Here is a 16120-nt window from a genome sequence, read left to right as displayed (position 1 = left end):
CTTCCTCTGTCCCCACTCTCTCTCTTGCTAGACCCTGGCCTGCCGACCGGAGCAGCAGAACCGGCCGGCCTTTACAAAGTAGCAGAACCCCACGGCTGTTACAAAAGAAACGGCCGTTACATACACCAAGCGATGCTATGTAACACTCCCCTCCAAGTTATCTCTGATTGGTCAATAAAAATGCCTACAGCCTGTAGCTAGGCACAAGAGAGGTAGGCAGGTTTTGGTTTCCTGGCTTGGAGTCTGAAGCAGAGACCACAAGGAGAGAGGAGGGGAGAGAAGGAAGAAGACACCATGAGGCAGGCTGATCATGAACACATGGTCATGAGGGCTGGAGTAGGAACGGTCCAGGGGGAACAAGACAAATAGTATCTCGGGGTTATTGACAGAGAAGTAGACAAAACAGCATATGGGGTTGATATCTGCTCAGCTCTAAGTGCTGTTAAGGCTTGTTTTAAATATAAAGGTCTTGTGTCTTTTATTTGGGGACTGTATGACCAAGGGTGGGGAAGAAATCATCAATTGAATTTTACTGTAACAGGTCCCTGTCCTCAGCACACAGTGTCAAAGAGGCATTAGGCCTCCAGGGCTTCCTAGGGAATCTCATGAGATTGCAGCAGCTGGGCCCTGTGAAAAAATTTCAAGGGGCACTTGGGGACATCCAGCTGACAGACACCAATAGTAGCTAGACCCTGGTGGGAGGATTTTTGCTGGTGATGGTCCAAAATGAATCCCAGAACAGAAGGTCTTCCTGGGGCAGGAAGCCACGGTGGACAGTCTCTCTGACTGTAAGTGTATGTATGCATGGGGAATGAGGGCTGGGATGGGTGGGGAGAGATTCTTGATTCCTTGGAAATAGGATCATAGGTGGTTTTATTTCTTTATATTCCTCTGCATCTTAATTTTTTTTGGGAGGGGGGCTGTAGGTCAGGCACAGAGTGCTTGCCTTTTGTGCTAGAACCAAGACTCCGTCTCCTGTCCTGTTTAAAAAAAAAAAAAAGAGCAGGAGTAGGGAGAGGGAGGAAGCACAACAATGTTTTAGAATATAACTGTGTGTTAGTTTTAGGATTGGGAAAATCTATACACACAACATAAATTATATTATTCAATGTTGTTCAAAACCACTGTGTATATGAACTTTAGTCTGATGTGGAGGGCGAAGGAAAGTCCTGGGAACCTTCATGTTTGTGAATGGCTCACTTCACAGGAAGGGCAAGTGGTGAGTGAAACGCTGGGGTCTGGATTGTTGTCTGGTGCTTGCTCTCTGCTCAGAGCATCAGGATCAAGGAAGGAAGGAGGAGCATTTAGCATCCACATCATCTCTGGGTGCTGGAGAGAACTGGGCTCTCCCGTAGGCAGACTGTGTCTCCTCCTCCTGCGGGAAGCTTGTTTTAAGCAGTGAATGGGAGATATTCTTCCACCCAGGAGAAGCAAGTGGGGAAGTGTCTTGCCCAGCCCAGGAAAGAGTCCTAGGAGGAAGAAAGGATGAGTGATGTGTACCCATATTGCTCCAAGCTGGAATGGGTGGCCACAGGGTGCAGCCAGGATATCAGGGCTCGATTGCTACCTCTAAGAGTCACCTGCAGTGACCTTGCCAGGTCATTATGTGCTAAAAGGATGGTTGGCATTAAGTGATCTCCAGGGGGCGATTCTCCTCTGACAGACCGAGGAGAAGGAGAAAGGGCCGTGGGGAATGCCTATGGCAGAACTAAGATGAAAAATGAAATCAGCTGTATGTTTCTGCATTGCTGGAGTATGGCACGGGGATACTTTATTATCTGGCAGCTATGTGTAAGATGAGTTGGACAGAAGTCACAATGTAAGGTGTTGTCAATAATCCATGCATTTTTTAAAAATATGAATTAACTCACAGGCATAAAACAATGATTGTAGAACTATCTATCCAACCTCTCTAGCCCCTGATCAGATCATGATCCGTGACCCTTTCACGTCATTGAAAGAGCACTGGTCACACAAATGGTGTGCCAAGCACAAGAGTGGGCACTGCGGGGGGAGGGGCACAGGAGGACAGCACATGACACACAATGAACCACACAGTAAGAGATTGTTCAAAGACAAGGCTCAGTGGCTGCCTCATGCTTGTGAAGCAGGAGGATCTGTGTGGACTGTCAGAGAAACGCCAGACTGAAGCAGAAAAGTGTTGAAGAAGGTATCTCAGCTGAGACGTGTTTCCACCTGCTGAGTAGCTCGACTAGCCGGCCCCAAACACAGCCCAAGGCTGTCTGTCTGTTTAACAACCTTAGGCTGCAGAATCCTAATTCCATCTGAGAGTACTGACAGTACCACTGTCAGTGCACAGGATGTGCATCTGAAGTTGCAAAGCCAACTCGCATGCAGGACTCACGAGCACGCCTTCAGAGACACCCAGAACATCAGGAGAAACCTGCAGCCCATCCCCAACCAATGCTGTGAGGCTTTGGAAGAACTCTTGGCCTTCCCCCGGAACCTGATGAATATGCACTGTACAGAGGGGCGGGGCAAATGGAAGGTAGCATTATCTAGTGACCTCAGCTGGCTTCTGAAGCTACCTTGGCTTCCATGAGTACTTGTCACTTACCAAAGATCTGAGTGTACCAGCTTGTTGTGGTGTATCCCCATGGCTTTCTGTGGTGTGTCCCCTGGGTATTGAATGAGGAGTTGACAGGTCCAGAGCATGGTGGTTGTTTGATACAGATATGGTCCAGGCCCTGCCACAGGAGCTGTTCGATACATCTATAGCCTGAGAGCAGCTGGTAGTCTGGGTGAGGGGCTGGGCAGGCAGGGACACACTACACACAACAGCCTTTGACCGTGGTAAATGAAATATTCTTTTCTTTCATTATCTTGTTGAAAGAATGTGATTTCTAAGCAGGGCGTAAGCAATGGAATCTCTCTCAACGCGTGGACTTGATTTCTTAGAAACTTAGGTATCTCTCTGTCCTTGCTACACATGTGTTCACCTCTGGCTTTGTGAGACATGATCTCAGAGGTCTCACGTCTAACTGTGGTTCAGAGAGAAAGGCTACCTGACTTGGGGACACACAGACAGCTAAAGTAAAACTGGGGTATAGCAATCCTGGGGGACAGCAATCCTGAGACACAGTCTGAGAGCCTTTGAATTATGCCAGGACTTTTGCAGACCAACATTCTGTTTTAATTTGTGTGTCGGCGGTATACAATAGAATGAAGAGATGATCACTGATAGAATCGAGCTTGCATCCACTTTCCGTGTATCTACAACGGAGGGGGAGTGTGTCCCTTTCAGAGGCCTTACGAGACAAAGTCAGCACTGACAATAATTAAATTATTTAAGCCAGCTCTAGGGGAAGGGGTGCAAGCCTTTAGTCCTAGCTACTTTGGAGGCTGAGGTAGGAAAGCTACAAGTACAAAGCCTGCCTGAGTTGTAGAGTGAGTTGAAGATCAGCCTGGGCAACTCAGAGAGACAGTGTCTTAAAATATAAACTTAACAGAGAGCTGCAGATGCAGCTCAGGGGTAGAATTCTTAGCTGGCTAGCATATCGAAGAGTCTGGGTTCAGTCTCCAATATTGCTGAAAGAGAAGAAAAAAAGACTACCTAGCTCATGGAGAGTCTTCGTGTCCCTAGAGGCTTGGATGGCCACTCTGGTCATATTGGCTACCGGCAGCTATCTAAGCCTCTGTCCTTGCTCTTCATGACACTAGAAGATGTCACGGAAGACGGATGGAAATGCAGCTGATGTATGATTGGTGACAACCAGCTTGCTCAGTGTCAAAGCCTCAAACTGGTAATAACCGCCTGGTTATCTCAAATCGCTGGAAAATCTGCTAGCCGGTGTTATCGGGGCCGTGATTACAGCGGGGAGAGAATTTACTGCAGGCTGACTCAGTGGTAGATGCCTGGGGAATTAACCTTGGCCCCTGCAAGGAGATTAGGCAGAATCAATTAAGGCTATGGACAATCGAGGCGAAAGACAGACTTACTGCTCGATGATAGAAAGTCAGAAAGAATCTGGACCAGCATTTACACAGGGGAGGAGAGAACTAACAAAAGACACCACATCGGAAATGTAGGAAAGACAAGAGGGAAACGAATAATGCCTGGAAATATCTAAGTCCTTACCAAACTACTTTATTAAATCAGTCCTTAATGAGGCCGTGGCAAGGAAGCAGAGTATTAGGCAGAGTTCCGAGGATGGTTCTTTCAAAGAGGCCACCCTGGCAGCCCACAGACTAAATCAGTAAGTGTGAATTACATGTCTGCAATTATTAAGGAATCAGCTAATGAATTTACCAAATGATTGGCATTTACTTCAGGGGTGAAGGAGTTGAGGGAGGCCATGCACGAATGGGTTACTGCTCTTTAAGGTAACACTTAGTTCACAGAACTCTGAGCTATTGTTAAATGTCCTAGGCAGTGCAAGGAATTCTGTGCACGGTGGTCGCTAGGTTGAGACTAACTGTAAAGTGTTGGGATGTGTTTTAATGATGAGCTGCAGCTGCAGGGCAGGATGTGGCCATTGCTAAGCATCCGGACCAGGCCAGAGAGCTGACAGTTTCAATCAAGGCAAGCGTCAGTTTTCTGGATCTATGTGGGTGGGCTGGCAGTGTCAGTAGGAAAGTTCCACAAAAAATGCTCCTATACTTATGAGAGATAGGGCAAGTTTTAAAAAAATAGCATATCCGAAGTCAGCTGAGTGACACCTCCGAGTGGCATGTTGCCTCTTTTCAACCGTCCTACTGTTCTGCCATGAAAGCAGTACAGTCCCTAAAACACAGATGAAGAAACTGAGGCGTGCAGAGGTTGCTACCTGACCAAAATGAGCAAGACTCATACAAAGTGGTCAGTTAAGGATGGGGGCCCTGGTCTCTCTGGATGAACCAGTGACGCTTCTGCAGTGAGTCAGGAGGCTCAGGAGACACACAGACATGCTTGCAAGACTCAAGCTGCTGTGGCTACCTGCTTGAGTCCTGTGCTGAGGAGCCGGAGCTGATGATTCCATCAGGGATTGGGGAGGGGCTCATAAGGCCCCACCCCTTTCTGGGAAACTGTAGGCAGTTAATGGTTGCTGGGGGAGGGAGAGTCAAATTTCTCAGTGGTAAGTTGCCCTTGTTTAATAATCTCTGCTCTTGCAGACAACCCTAATACAATACAGTGCCCCCCCAAAGACTTGAAAGTAGGAGTGGGGGAGTCTGTTGGGAAGAAAAGGTTCAGTGGGAGGGGAAGGAGCTGAGGGGACCATGGGGGAGACATTCAAAGTACATCATATGCGTATGACATTGTGAAAGAATGAATTAATTAAGAAAAAAGAAATCCAGGGGATGGAGAGATGGCTCAGTGGTTAAGAGCACTGACTGCTCTTCCAGAGGTCCTGAGTTCAATTCCCAGCAACCACATGGTAGCTTACAACCATCTGTAATGGGATCTGATACCTTCTTCTGAAGGTAGCTACAGTGTACTCCTATACATAAAATAAAATAAATAATTCTTAAAAAAAAAGATAAACCTTAAAAAAAAACCATCATGAGAAAAAAAAGAAAAAGAAAAAAGAAATCCAAGTGTTTTCAGATTTACAAATTCCTATGAAAACAACCACATTCTGAAAGATGCCAGGCAGGCACTGAAACCCGGTGGTATTCTGTTATTTAAAAGAAAACACACAAGTCTGCCAGGCATATCCTTCCTGCTACTTCTCTCCATTCTGGAAATGCCTACTAAAGGCCTACTGGGTGTAAATGCCTATTGAGGGCCTACTGTGTGGAAGAATCTGGGCCAGATGTTCTCAGAGAGGCAGAAAAAGGGAGGGGAGTAAGACACAGGAAGGAGCACAGAGAGAACTGCGCCAAGAACAAGCCAGGGAAGGGACATGGGCGTCACTATCTCGACTGTCACTATCACGACTGCCACGTGGGGAATTCGGAGCCAATTAGTTCTTTTCCTTGTTTTGTACGTTTTGCAGATTATGCACCGTGAGCATTGTTAATTCAAAAGAGTTATTAGTGGGCTGATAAGATGGCTCAGTGAGTAAAAGCTCTTGCCTCCAAGCCTGGTGACCCAAGTTCCATTCCCTCATGCTACAAAGAGAGAACTGATTTTTGAAAGTTGAACTCTGACCTTCACAGGAATGCTATGACCTGTATATGCTCCCCACCCCCAGAGAGACAGAGACATAACTAACTAACTAACTAACTAACTAACTAAATGTAATTGAGTTAAAAATGATTAGCAGAACAGTTACTGTACACCTATCATCCCAGCACTTAGGCCAGCCTCGGCCACACAGTGAATTCAAAGCCAGCCTGAGCTACATAGCTAGACTCTGTCTCAAGCACCATGGGAAGGATGAAGCTTAGTGGTAGATTGTTTGTTTTCCCTGGGAAAGGCCCTGGGTTTGATTCCTCAGCATCACCTGAAATAAAGAGCTATGAGATGAAAACCTACTATAACACACACAAGTTAGTAGACAAGGTCTGCTGTCTAAGGTGGGAAGGAGGCTCTGGGTAGGTGGGGCCTGGAGAAGTGTCAGGAAAGTGGAAGCGTGAGTGTTGCTTCGGGGTGCAGAGGTAGCTGAGGTCAGCCTTTGGAGGACTTTGGAAGACACTGGGAACCCAGGGACAGGGAGGTCCAAAGGCAACGGGGCACCTGGTTCTGGGGCTGGGAACGCCACTGGGAACATGGAGGAGTAGAAGGCACTGCCCAGGGGACAAGAATGGGTCATCCAGAATGGACCCTGTCCAGGTTGCCTCTGAGTTTAAGGTCCCAGAGATGGGAAATGAAGTTTGGAGGAGGGAGCTGGGCAGGAGGGCTATCCAGGTATTTGCCCATACCCGGAAGTGGTAATACAGGGTTGGAAGGTACTACAGCACAGGTCAAGAATGGGTTGTGTGCATCTCAAGACAGGGTGCACACAAGTGCATTCAAGGCCACTGGGGGCTAGCAGCACAACACTAAGTCATGCCAGCCGCTTGCCCGTGGATCATCTATTACGAAATTTGGTTTGATACTGCTACCTGCAGTCCTGATAGGGGGACACTGGGTATGTGAGACCTACTCACAGCTTTTCAGAGACATAGCCAATCACTCACTTTCTGGTGAGCCCCCAGGGCTTCCTGGTTGTTCCCTAGGAGAACCCAGGAGACTTCACAAAGGGGAGCTGTAGAGATCAGGCTAGCTCCTCTGGACTTGAGACTGTCTAGATGTTACTGGGATGGGGCGTGGCCTATTCTCCCACAGAGGCCTGCATCTGGGTCATAGCTCTGATAACAAGGCCCAAAGGCACAGAGAGCCACCACCTGGTTACTGAGCTTTCCTACCAATGGATCTGTCCAGGCATGGCTCCCCTCCTCCTCGAAGGACAGCCTCTCATAGTCCCCTTGGCATCAGCAGCCACTGTCCTCTGGCTTCCAGGCCTGCCATTCTTTTAACCTTCATCTGCACAGTGAAGGGAGAAGGCAGAAAAAGGGCCTTTTATAACCAAATTATCTTTGCGCATTCATCTGCCATTATGTTAATGCATGGCGAAGCCCGGCAGATGGTCCAAAGTCAATTACACTGGTGTTAAAAAGGGAGAAATTGACCTTTTCAGGACTCACTCGGATTCCCAAGCAGAGTTTGCAAACTCAAGCTCCAGACCTGGCATGGGGGCAGAGACACAGAGGGACAGGAAGAGAAGAAAGAGGGACACAGTCGGGTGACAGCCCGGGGACTCTTGTCTATCACCGGCTGTCATTCATACCTGCACATCCTTTCAAAGAGGCCGGCGTAACCATCACAGTTGGTCTTCTGGGTCCTCAGGATGTCAGTGGGTTTGAAGGCCTGGCGGTCCTTCTCCTGGGCAGCCTCTACGTCATACTCTGGAGGATAGAGGAGGCAGCTGTGAGCAAGCAAGGCTCCCAGGTGTGGGAGGATGTCTCAAAGAGGAAGGGAAAGCCACAGGGCCCAGGGAAAGCCACAGAGCCCATAACATGGCCTCCACCCACAGCTGTGCTCAGGAGGAAACGGTGCCATGAACAGAAACAGGACCCCAACCTAGCCAGTTGTGGTCGCCATTTGTGTAGGTGGCAAAAGGGACATCGAGGCCAAAGCAGAGAGGACCACCTGACCCTCATGGTGCATGCCTTTAATCCCAGAGGTGGCCAGAGAGCTCTCTGTAAGTTCAAGGACAGCCTGGTCTACATAGACAGTTCCAAGCCAGCCAGGGTTGCCTAATGAAACTTGTCTAGGAGGGGGAAAAGCTGGTGGTGGGGCAGGTGAGGGGGCAGCCTCCTTCACTCCTTGGGTGAGTACATTTTCTAAGTTGCACCTGGAGTACAAAAGAGGGGTCTTGGGGAATCTAGGTGGGACACTGGCTGTCCTTCATGTCAAAGGACCCAGGGTCCACCCCACTTCTCTGTCAGCCACTATCTCTCCCATTTGTAGTCTTCAGCAAGGGGTAGCAGGTCTTTGGCAAACCCCTCTGTGACTTGTCAGGACCTGGTGAGATTCCCAAAACTGTCTCACAGAGAGTGGTGGGCAGCTGCTCAGGCCCAGGTCCCCTAAATGTCTCTGAAAACCTTGGGAATAGGTAGAAGCCAGTGGCCGAGGACACAGGTGCAGCAGCAGGAGACAGGGAGATGAGCACCTGCCCTTGTTAGCACTTGTCTTAGGACCTTCTGGTGTTGCTACTGTTCTTCATACAGCTGTGCCCTCCTCAGCCTGTGGCCACCCTCTTGGAGATGGCTGTCCCGGGTTCTCATCTCTGTAGAGTGGGTTTACTAGGAATCCTGGGCCCAGGGAGCACAGCTTCTGGGTGAAGGCCCAGGTTAGGAGGGCGGCTTTCGCCTTCCTTGGTTAGTCTTTGGTTACTTCAGGCACTGCTCCCTGACTTAACTCTTCACTGTGATGAATCAGCAGAAGCAGGTATCTGAAGGAAGGGGCATCCAGGGTTCCAGTGCCAACCCCTGGTGGCATACCTATATGGTGGCAGATCCAGATCCAGATGGCTCTGACCCTTTCCAGGTCGCTGTGGGCTTCCTGGAGCAAGTCACTCACCAGCTCATTTAGGCCACTCTTGACTGTCACCTGGGAGCAGAAAGTTCAGACTCTATTGGGGCCAAGAGAGGATGGGAGTGTAACACCCACCAACTATGGCCAGCTACTTTTCTTCAGTCAGGAAGCTGGAGCAGGGCCCAAGAGGGCAGAGGCTGTCTGGGGGTAAATAGTGTGGAGGTAGGGGAGTTGGACAGGCCACGTGTGCTGGCCAGTTGAATCCCAGGCTCTAGAGCCACTTTTCTCTTTCCATTTGGGGCCAGCCAGGCAGGTATCCGGGCTGCTACAGCAGCCTGTGGTCATGGTTAAGATTTACTAAACCTGATCTATGCTGGCTAGTTTTATGTCAACTTGCCACAAGCTAGAGTCATTTGGGAAGAAGAAATCTCAACTGAGAAAATAGTCCCACCAGATTGGCCTATGGACAAGCTTGTGGTGCATTGACGTAATTGATGGCTGACATGGGAAGACCCAGCTTTCTGTAGGCAGTGTCACCTCTGGGCTGATGGTCCTGAGTACCATGAAGTGTTCATCATGGCCTCTGCATCAGTTTCCATCTCTAGGCTTCTTGCCTTGAGCTCCTGCCTCTACGTCCCTGGATGAGGGACTACAAGGTGTAAGATGAAATAAACTCTATCATCTCCTAAGTGCTTTTGGTCATTGTGTTTTATCACAGCAAGTAACTAAGGCACCACCTACAGATTTAACACAACCCTTGGGCCTTCTGTTCTTCACCCACACTAGTGGTTTTTAAATATGTAATGTCCCCCATAGGCTAAACACTTGGTCCCCAGCTGGTGGTATTCTTTTAGAAGGTTGTAGGAAGTAGGTCATCGGAGGTCAGGCCTTGAGGTTTTATAGCTAGCTCCATTTCCTGTCTGTTCTCTTCCTGCCTAGGGTTGCAATTTAGTCACCTCATGCTCCCAATACCCTCCCTGCCACAAGGCACAGTACCTCCTCGAACTGTAAGCCAAAACAGACTCGCCCTCCATCAACTTGCCTCTTGTCAGTTATTTGATCACAGCGGTAACAAAGTAATGAAGTACCAAAGTACCAAGGATACACTGAGAAAGGAGAGTCATAGACTATCTGTCTAGTTTACTCAGGGTATTTTCAAGAGAGGTCTGGAGGTAGGCTTTTTTATCCTGACTTGGGAAACTCCAAGTCACCTTTGGGGACCTTAGCCAGGGGGTCAATTCTCCTACCTGTGAGGCAGAAGCATCCAGTTTTTCAAAGTGACGGAGGTCCAGGGGCATGGATTTCAAACTGGATCGGTCCCAGGGGTAGGCTGTTTACACAGGAAACCAGGTCAGTATGGTGGACTGGAAGCTCAAGCCCAATAGTCACTCGGAGGATCCATGGCTCTTTAACCTTTCTTACACTGACACACTCATTCCAAGAGCTATGTCTCCTAGAAATGTTTCTTTGGGCAAAACGGTCTGGGAACTGTAACTACCCCTATCTTGAAGACCCATACGGAACTTGAAATTATTTTGAAGACCTTGGAGATTCAGCACTAAAAACCTTGGTTAACACAATTGTGCCCAGACAATTACTGAAGGAATGATGTAATTCACTTCCCCACTCCTGGTAGTTTTCGTTTTTAAACTTTCTGTAAGAAGTATCTAAGTATCTAAGCAGTGTTGCTGGCCCCTGGTATTCTTTATCAGGGAGGGTCCATGGTCAAGTGCTTGATGTAAGGTAACCCAAGGCATGCTGGGTATAAGAAAGCTGTCAGAGCTGGCCACCTGGGTCCCATAGGAGGCTCCCAGATCGGAGACTCAGACTTTGAGTCAGTCCATAGGGATAGAAAAAGGAAGAGAGAAAACAGGATGCTGATATTGGTTTATGGGCCAGTGTCTATCTAGGTCTTCCCACTGGATACAAGAACACCTCAGTCAGGGCTGGGAGGCAGATCTGAGACTCAGAAGGTGACATCACCCTGGCTTATATTTACCCATACAGTTGGAGCTGGGATATCTTAACACAGATATAACCATCTAGTGTGGTCCAAAGGCAGCCATACATCGGTCACCCCCAGCAGAAGGGGAATAACTGGCCAGCTCCTGCTGAGTGTCCACAGCTCAGAGCTCTCTCAGCCTGTCTCCCATCACTGTCAGATAAAGCACCAGAGTGACAAGTGGGTATCAGGTGGGCCTTCACACCACACAGGCTTCCACTCAGTTTAGCCCTTCCTCGACTTCCTGTTTAGAAGGATGGCCTTTCTAAAATGGTGTTTAAAAAAAATCTCTATTTTATTAGTTCCTCTTTTCCTGGTTCCATTTTTACAATATTTGATATTTTATATTCAAAATGCCCATGATGATTCATGCCTCATTAAATCTACCTTCTGAGAAGATTATATAAGAATCAAATCGGAGAATATGATTTTATGAGAAGATACTTAAAATACCAGGAGCATTAATTAACTTATTCTGATTTTAAGGCCAAATAAAATAGGCAGGTGTGCATGGAGCCATAGATAGCATCTGGCCTACCAAGGAGGGAAACTGAGGCTTAGAGAAGACAAATTAGAGGAAAAAGCAGGATTCCAATCCAGAACATCTAACCTGCTACCCTCCCACTCCCTACCTTATAAATATTTGACACTCCATTTTATTTATATTTTTGCATTTTTTTTTGTCACAGTGGGGATTGAACCTTGCACATGGTGGGTAAGAATTCTGCCACTGAGCTAAATTCCAAGTCTAAGTTTTACTTTTTTTTTTTTGTTTTAAGATAGGGTCTCCAGTTCAACCTGGTTTTCTCTCTCTATATATAGCAGAGGGTAAAAATTCTGATCTTCCTGCCTCCACCTCCTGAATGCCAGAATTACAGAAGTATGACAGCATATCCAGTTGATCTGGTCCTGAGGGCCGAACCCGGAGCTTCATGCGTGCTAGGTAGGCACACTGTCAACTGAGTTACAATCCCAGCTCCAAATTAACATCATTCTGCATCCCGAGTCCACCACAGTCTCCTGTAGTAGACTGTTTTGTAGTCAGAAGGGGTTAATCTTTAGCACACGGATGACATAAGAATTTTCCCTCTTCACCTGTGTCTGTGGCAGACACCACTAGTCAATCACGACACTCTTTCTCCCAGATCCACAGATGGTCTCAGACTCCTGATGTCCCACTAAGCCAGTACCTATTGGCTGGAGACTGGACCATGAGGCCAACTCACTGCTTTCTCAAGAGGCCCCAGAGAAGGCCTGGGACTCACCATGGGCATCTTTCCCTCCGGGCTGCCGGGGTCTCATGTTTCCATTTTTATCACCTTGTAAACCTGTAATATTCCAAAGGTCAGAGATACTTCAGGAGGAACAGAACGGCAAGCACTGACAATTCTCTAGGTAGCAGTCCTGGTTGCTCTCCCTGTTCATGCTTGCCCTCATAGACTCCCTGCTCCCATCCCCACCCACCATGCACTCTGGCTAGACCTTCCATGAGGTCTTCTGGGCCAGAGGAGAAACTGGAAACAGGGAACACATGACAGGAAAGAGATCTATGGTCTTTGAGCTGAGTCAGAACATGTTGTGATCTCAAGGCTTTATACCCTGCAGCAGGCCAGCACAGAGCTATTGTTCACCCCTCCTCTGCACTCTGCCATCATGGAACATAGCTGCAGATGCTATAGGTACAAATACCTATACCTTCTAGCATTTTCTGTGCCTCAGCCTTTTGACCTGTCTTTGGCCTGTGTTTTCCAAGTCAGCAAAATGAGGCTCAGAAAGGAGAAATGACTGTCCAAGAAAGTTACCTGGCCAAGAGATAAAGACCCAGGTCCAGTTCCAAAGCCTCTGGTTCTAGCTATAATACAGGGCAGTTGTCACTATATGTAGGCAGTTTTAATGCCTCCCCAAGACAAGAACCGACTAAGGCTAAGAATGATAATAGAGGCACAAAAGGGAATGTGTGTAGAACTTGGGGCCCAGAAGGTCATGCAGCCCTTGGAGTAGGTGGCCCTATGCTGTGAATAGTGACCAACGAGAGTCCCTGAGAAAGAAGCAAGGGAGTTTTTGCTGCTTGTTCCAAGCCGGGTCAGGAAGATGTGGTGTCTAATGAAACCATTCAGAACTGGTGGGCTCACCAAGGCAGCTGGTTTGTGCCCCCAGAGCCACTTCAGGCTGTAAATATAGGAACTGAAAGCTGAGAAGGTGTTTTCCATTCCCAGAAATAGGTTCTGGTTTTTCCTTGGAACTCTTTTTTCCTCCTCCTCCATCTTCAGACGGAGTGACAGGGTTCCGAGTAGCTAGTGTTTACTGGGAATTAAGGACAATCCTATGAGGGTGTGGTACTTATTTTTGTCCTTTTCTATATGGAAAAAGAATCTAAAAGAAGGTTAAGTGAAAGCATACTGTGGAGCCCAGAGCCACATGACACTGCCTTTCTGGGGTCCTGACTGCTGAAGGCCACAAGGGTAGCCTTGGAGGGTTTTGCATCATTGAGAGGATATGTCGGGAGGAGACTTGAGCCCCCTCTGCCTCTCTCCTCATGGGACCTCCATCAGCCATGAGGCAGGCCAGAGTGAAGATGGACCAGGGACAGCGAGTCATTGCAGTCAGGATCCTGCCTGCCTGCAAAGACTGACAACTGCCACATATTATAGCTAAGATTGGAGACTTCAGAGTTGGACCTGGGTCTGTATCTTATTGTTGAGCAACTTTCTTGAACAGTCAGTCGTTTCTCCTTTTTGAGCCCCACTTTGCCCACTTGAAAAAACATGGGGTGAGTACCAGCATCTGCATAAAGGTCACAAAGCTGAGGCACGGGAAGTACTTAGCTCTGTGCATGCCATGAGTTTTGGCAGCCCACAGATGGCATCTTAAAACGCAGGTAGCGACAGTCTGGTGGGAGAATGCACTATGAGTTATGTGCACCTCACCTGGACCTCATTACAGAGACACAAGAATAGGGCCATCTGAGTGTCATACTTGACTGTGAAATGCTCCCATAGCCTTATGTGTGTGGACACTCGGTCTCTGGATAGTAATGCTGTTTTGGAGGGATATACAACCTTCAGGAGGTGAAGCCTCTCTGGAGGAAGTGGGTAATTGGTGGGCAGTTCTTAGGTCGCTAAAGCCAAGTTCTACTTCCTGTTTGTTTTCTGCTTCCTGTTTGACCACCATGTGAGGCAGTGATGCATCCGGCTGCACACTCCTGCCTTTATGGAATTTCCTGCTGCCAAACTTTCTCTGTCCCGGTATACTGTATCTCCCCAAATCATGAGCCAAAATAAATCTTTCCTCCCTCAAGTTGATTCTCGTTGGGTGGTCGCAGCAATGAGAATAGGAACTAACACAACGGGTGTGTATAGAACTGTAGAGCTTCTGCCTTCTCCCAGGTTGTCTGCTCAAGCCCCTGTTTGCTTTTCTCAGAAGATGTCCAGGCTGGAATCTGGCTCACCCACCTGCCCTTGCCTGCCCTCTATCTGAGCAGCCCTGCATATGTACTTACATTTAGCCAAAGAGAACTTCTTAAGCAGCTGAGGCATGGTGTCTTGGGGGTGGATTTCCACTGTCAGCTGAGTACCTGCAAAGGGGGAGGTGACGTTCTTAGCCAAATGCTGCCAGGAAGGCCACTCCATCTCGTGACAGATGTTCAAATGGCAGCACATGCTTCATTTTAGATCTTTCTGTCAAATATGCAGATAATTCTCCTTTTTCAGGACTAACCCAAACAACAATCACAAGCACTCTCTCTACCCTATCCAACGCAGCCACCAGCCTGAATAGTAACACATGGGGAAACCTACCTGCAGACCCTGGAAAGACAGTGAGAGAAAAGAACAGGGTTGAGGTGGCCAGGACCAGGCTGCGAGACAGGTCTACCCTTCTCCTTCCTGCTCTGGCAACACCTCAGTCAAAGGCATCCCAACCCAGAGGTACAGAATGAATGTAAAAGAGTAATCAAGAAAAAAAATCAATTTCTACTTGAAGGGTGGGAATGGGAACCCCTAATTGTCTCAGGGAGTTGGGACATTCTCTGCTGTGTTTTTTCTTTATTCTATATTTTCATGATTCAGTTCAAAAGGAACTATGTGAATAGCAGTGAGGTTAGCAGCCAGGCATATGTGGCGTGTGTATTCTCCCTCCCTCCCTCCCTCCTTCCCTTTTTCCCTCCCTCCCTTCCTCCAACCTCTCTCCCTCCTTTCCTCCCTTCATCCCTTCCTCCTTCCCTCCCTCCCTCTCTCCATCATCTCTCTTGCTGATTGTTTCCACATGGGTTATAAAAAGTACCCCACAGAGTGAAAAGACCAGAGCTCCTGTTTTTTTTTTTTTTTTTGTCTTTTTGGGTTTTTTTGGCCAGAGGAACAGGAAGTAGGTGATGAAGTGTAGTTCCCTAAAGTTACAAATAAGTTCCTGTGGTCACCTCTCAGCTGCACACCACAGGCCTCACCCCATGCACCATGTATCACAGTCTGAATACCAAACTCTGGGGGAAGAACAACATCCTCATTCTGAACTGGTCACTTCATGGTGCACGCCAGCAGATAGGCCCCACAAAGGCAACCACTCAGAACTACTCAGCAGAGTACCTGGGAAGATCTCAGTTTGAGAAAAGATACCAACCATGACAACCCACACTTAACCCAAAGACTATAAGATGGCACATTAGCCATGCTCCAAAACTAAAGGCCAACCATTTTGAAATAAATCAAAAGATACAGAACTCAGAAAAGAAACAGAAGATGGGAAGAACCAAGTGAAGATTTTAACACTGAAACAAAAGATGAGCTACAACATTCTCCACGACAAAGGAAAGAGCCTGAGAACATCAGCCAGGGTCCAATTTGGACAATGGAAAAAGCCAACGCTTCATAGACCACAGGACCATATTTAGAAGTCCACTGTTCATATCTCTCGCAAGAAGAAAATCACGTGGGCAGAAAAGTAGCTGAAGAAATAACAAGCCACTCAAATGTGAGAAAAGATATACATGTAGGGACTCAGGTTTAGTGTGTTCCAAACATGATAAATAGAAGAAGATCCAAGTCCAGACATGACATAATCACATCACTGAGATACAATGTTCCGGAAAACCCTAGTATATGTGATACATTATGTATCCGGATGCTATGTATTTCTCATCAGAAACTGGATAGGAAGTATGT

General features: G+C 47.7%; 1 protein-coding gene across 1 annotated transcript in view; it reads right to left on the bottom strand.

The window, feature by feature from the left end:
• Ky (kyphoscoliosis peptidase) overlaps nt 1-16120 on the bottom strand; it is a 38446-nt gene that overhangs the window by 9148 nt on the left and 13178 nt on the right. Inside the window, exons 4-8 of the mRNA XM_028756743.1 lie at nt 14464-14538; nt 12230-12292; nt 10210-10292; nt 8929-9037; nt 7713-7830 (exon numbers count right to left, since the gene is read on the bottom strand). Coding sequence (XP_028612576.1) covers nt 7713-7830; nt 8929-9037; nt 10210-10292; nt 12230-12292; nt 14464-14538 — 448 coding nt within the window. The remainder of the gene's footprint in view (nt 1-7712; nt 7831-8928; nt 9038-10209; nt 10293-12229; nt 12293-14463; nt 14539-16120) is intronic.

This window comes from Grammomys surdaster, unplaced genomic scaffold (assembly GCF_004785775.1).
Source record: "Grammomys surdaster isolate TR1022 unplaced genomic scaffold, NIH_TR_1.0 126131, whole genome shotgun sequence".
Lineage (NCBI taxonomy): Eukaryota > Metazoa > Chordata > Mammalia > Rodentia > Muridae > Grammomys > Grammomys surdaster.
This window is presented reverse-complemented; position numbering and strand designations above follow the sequence as displayed.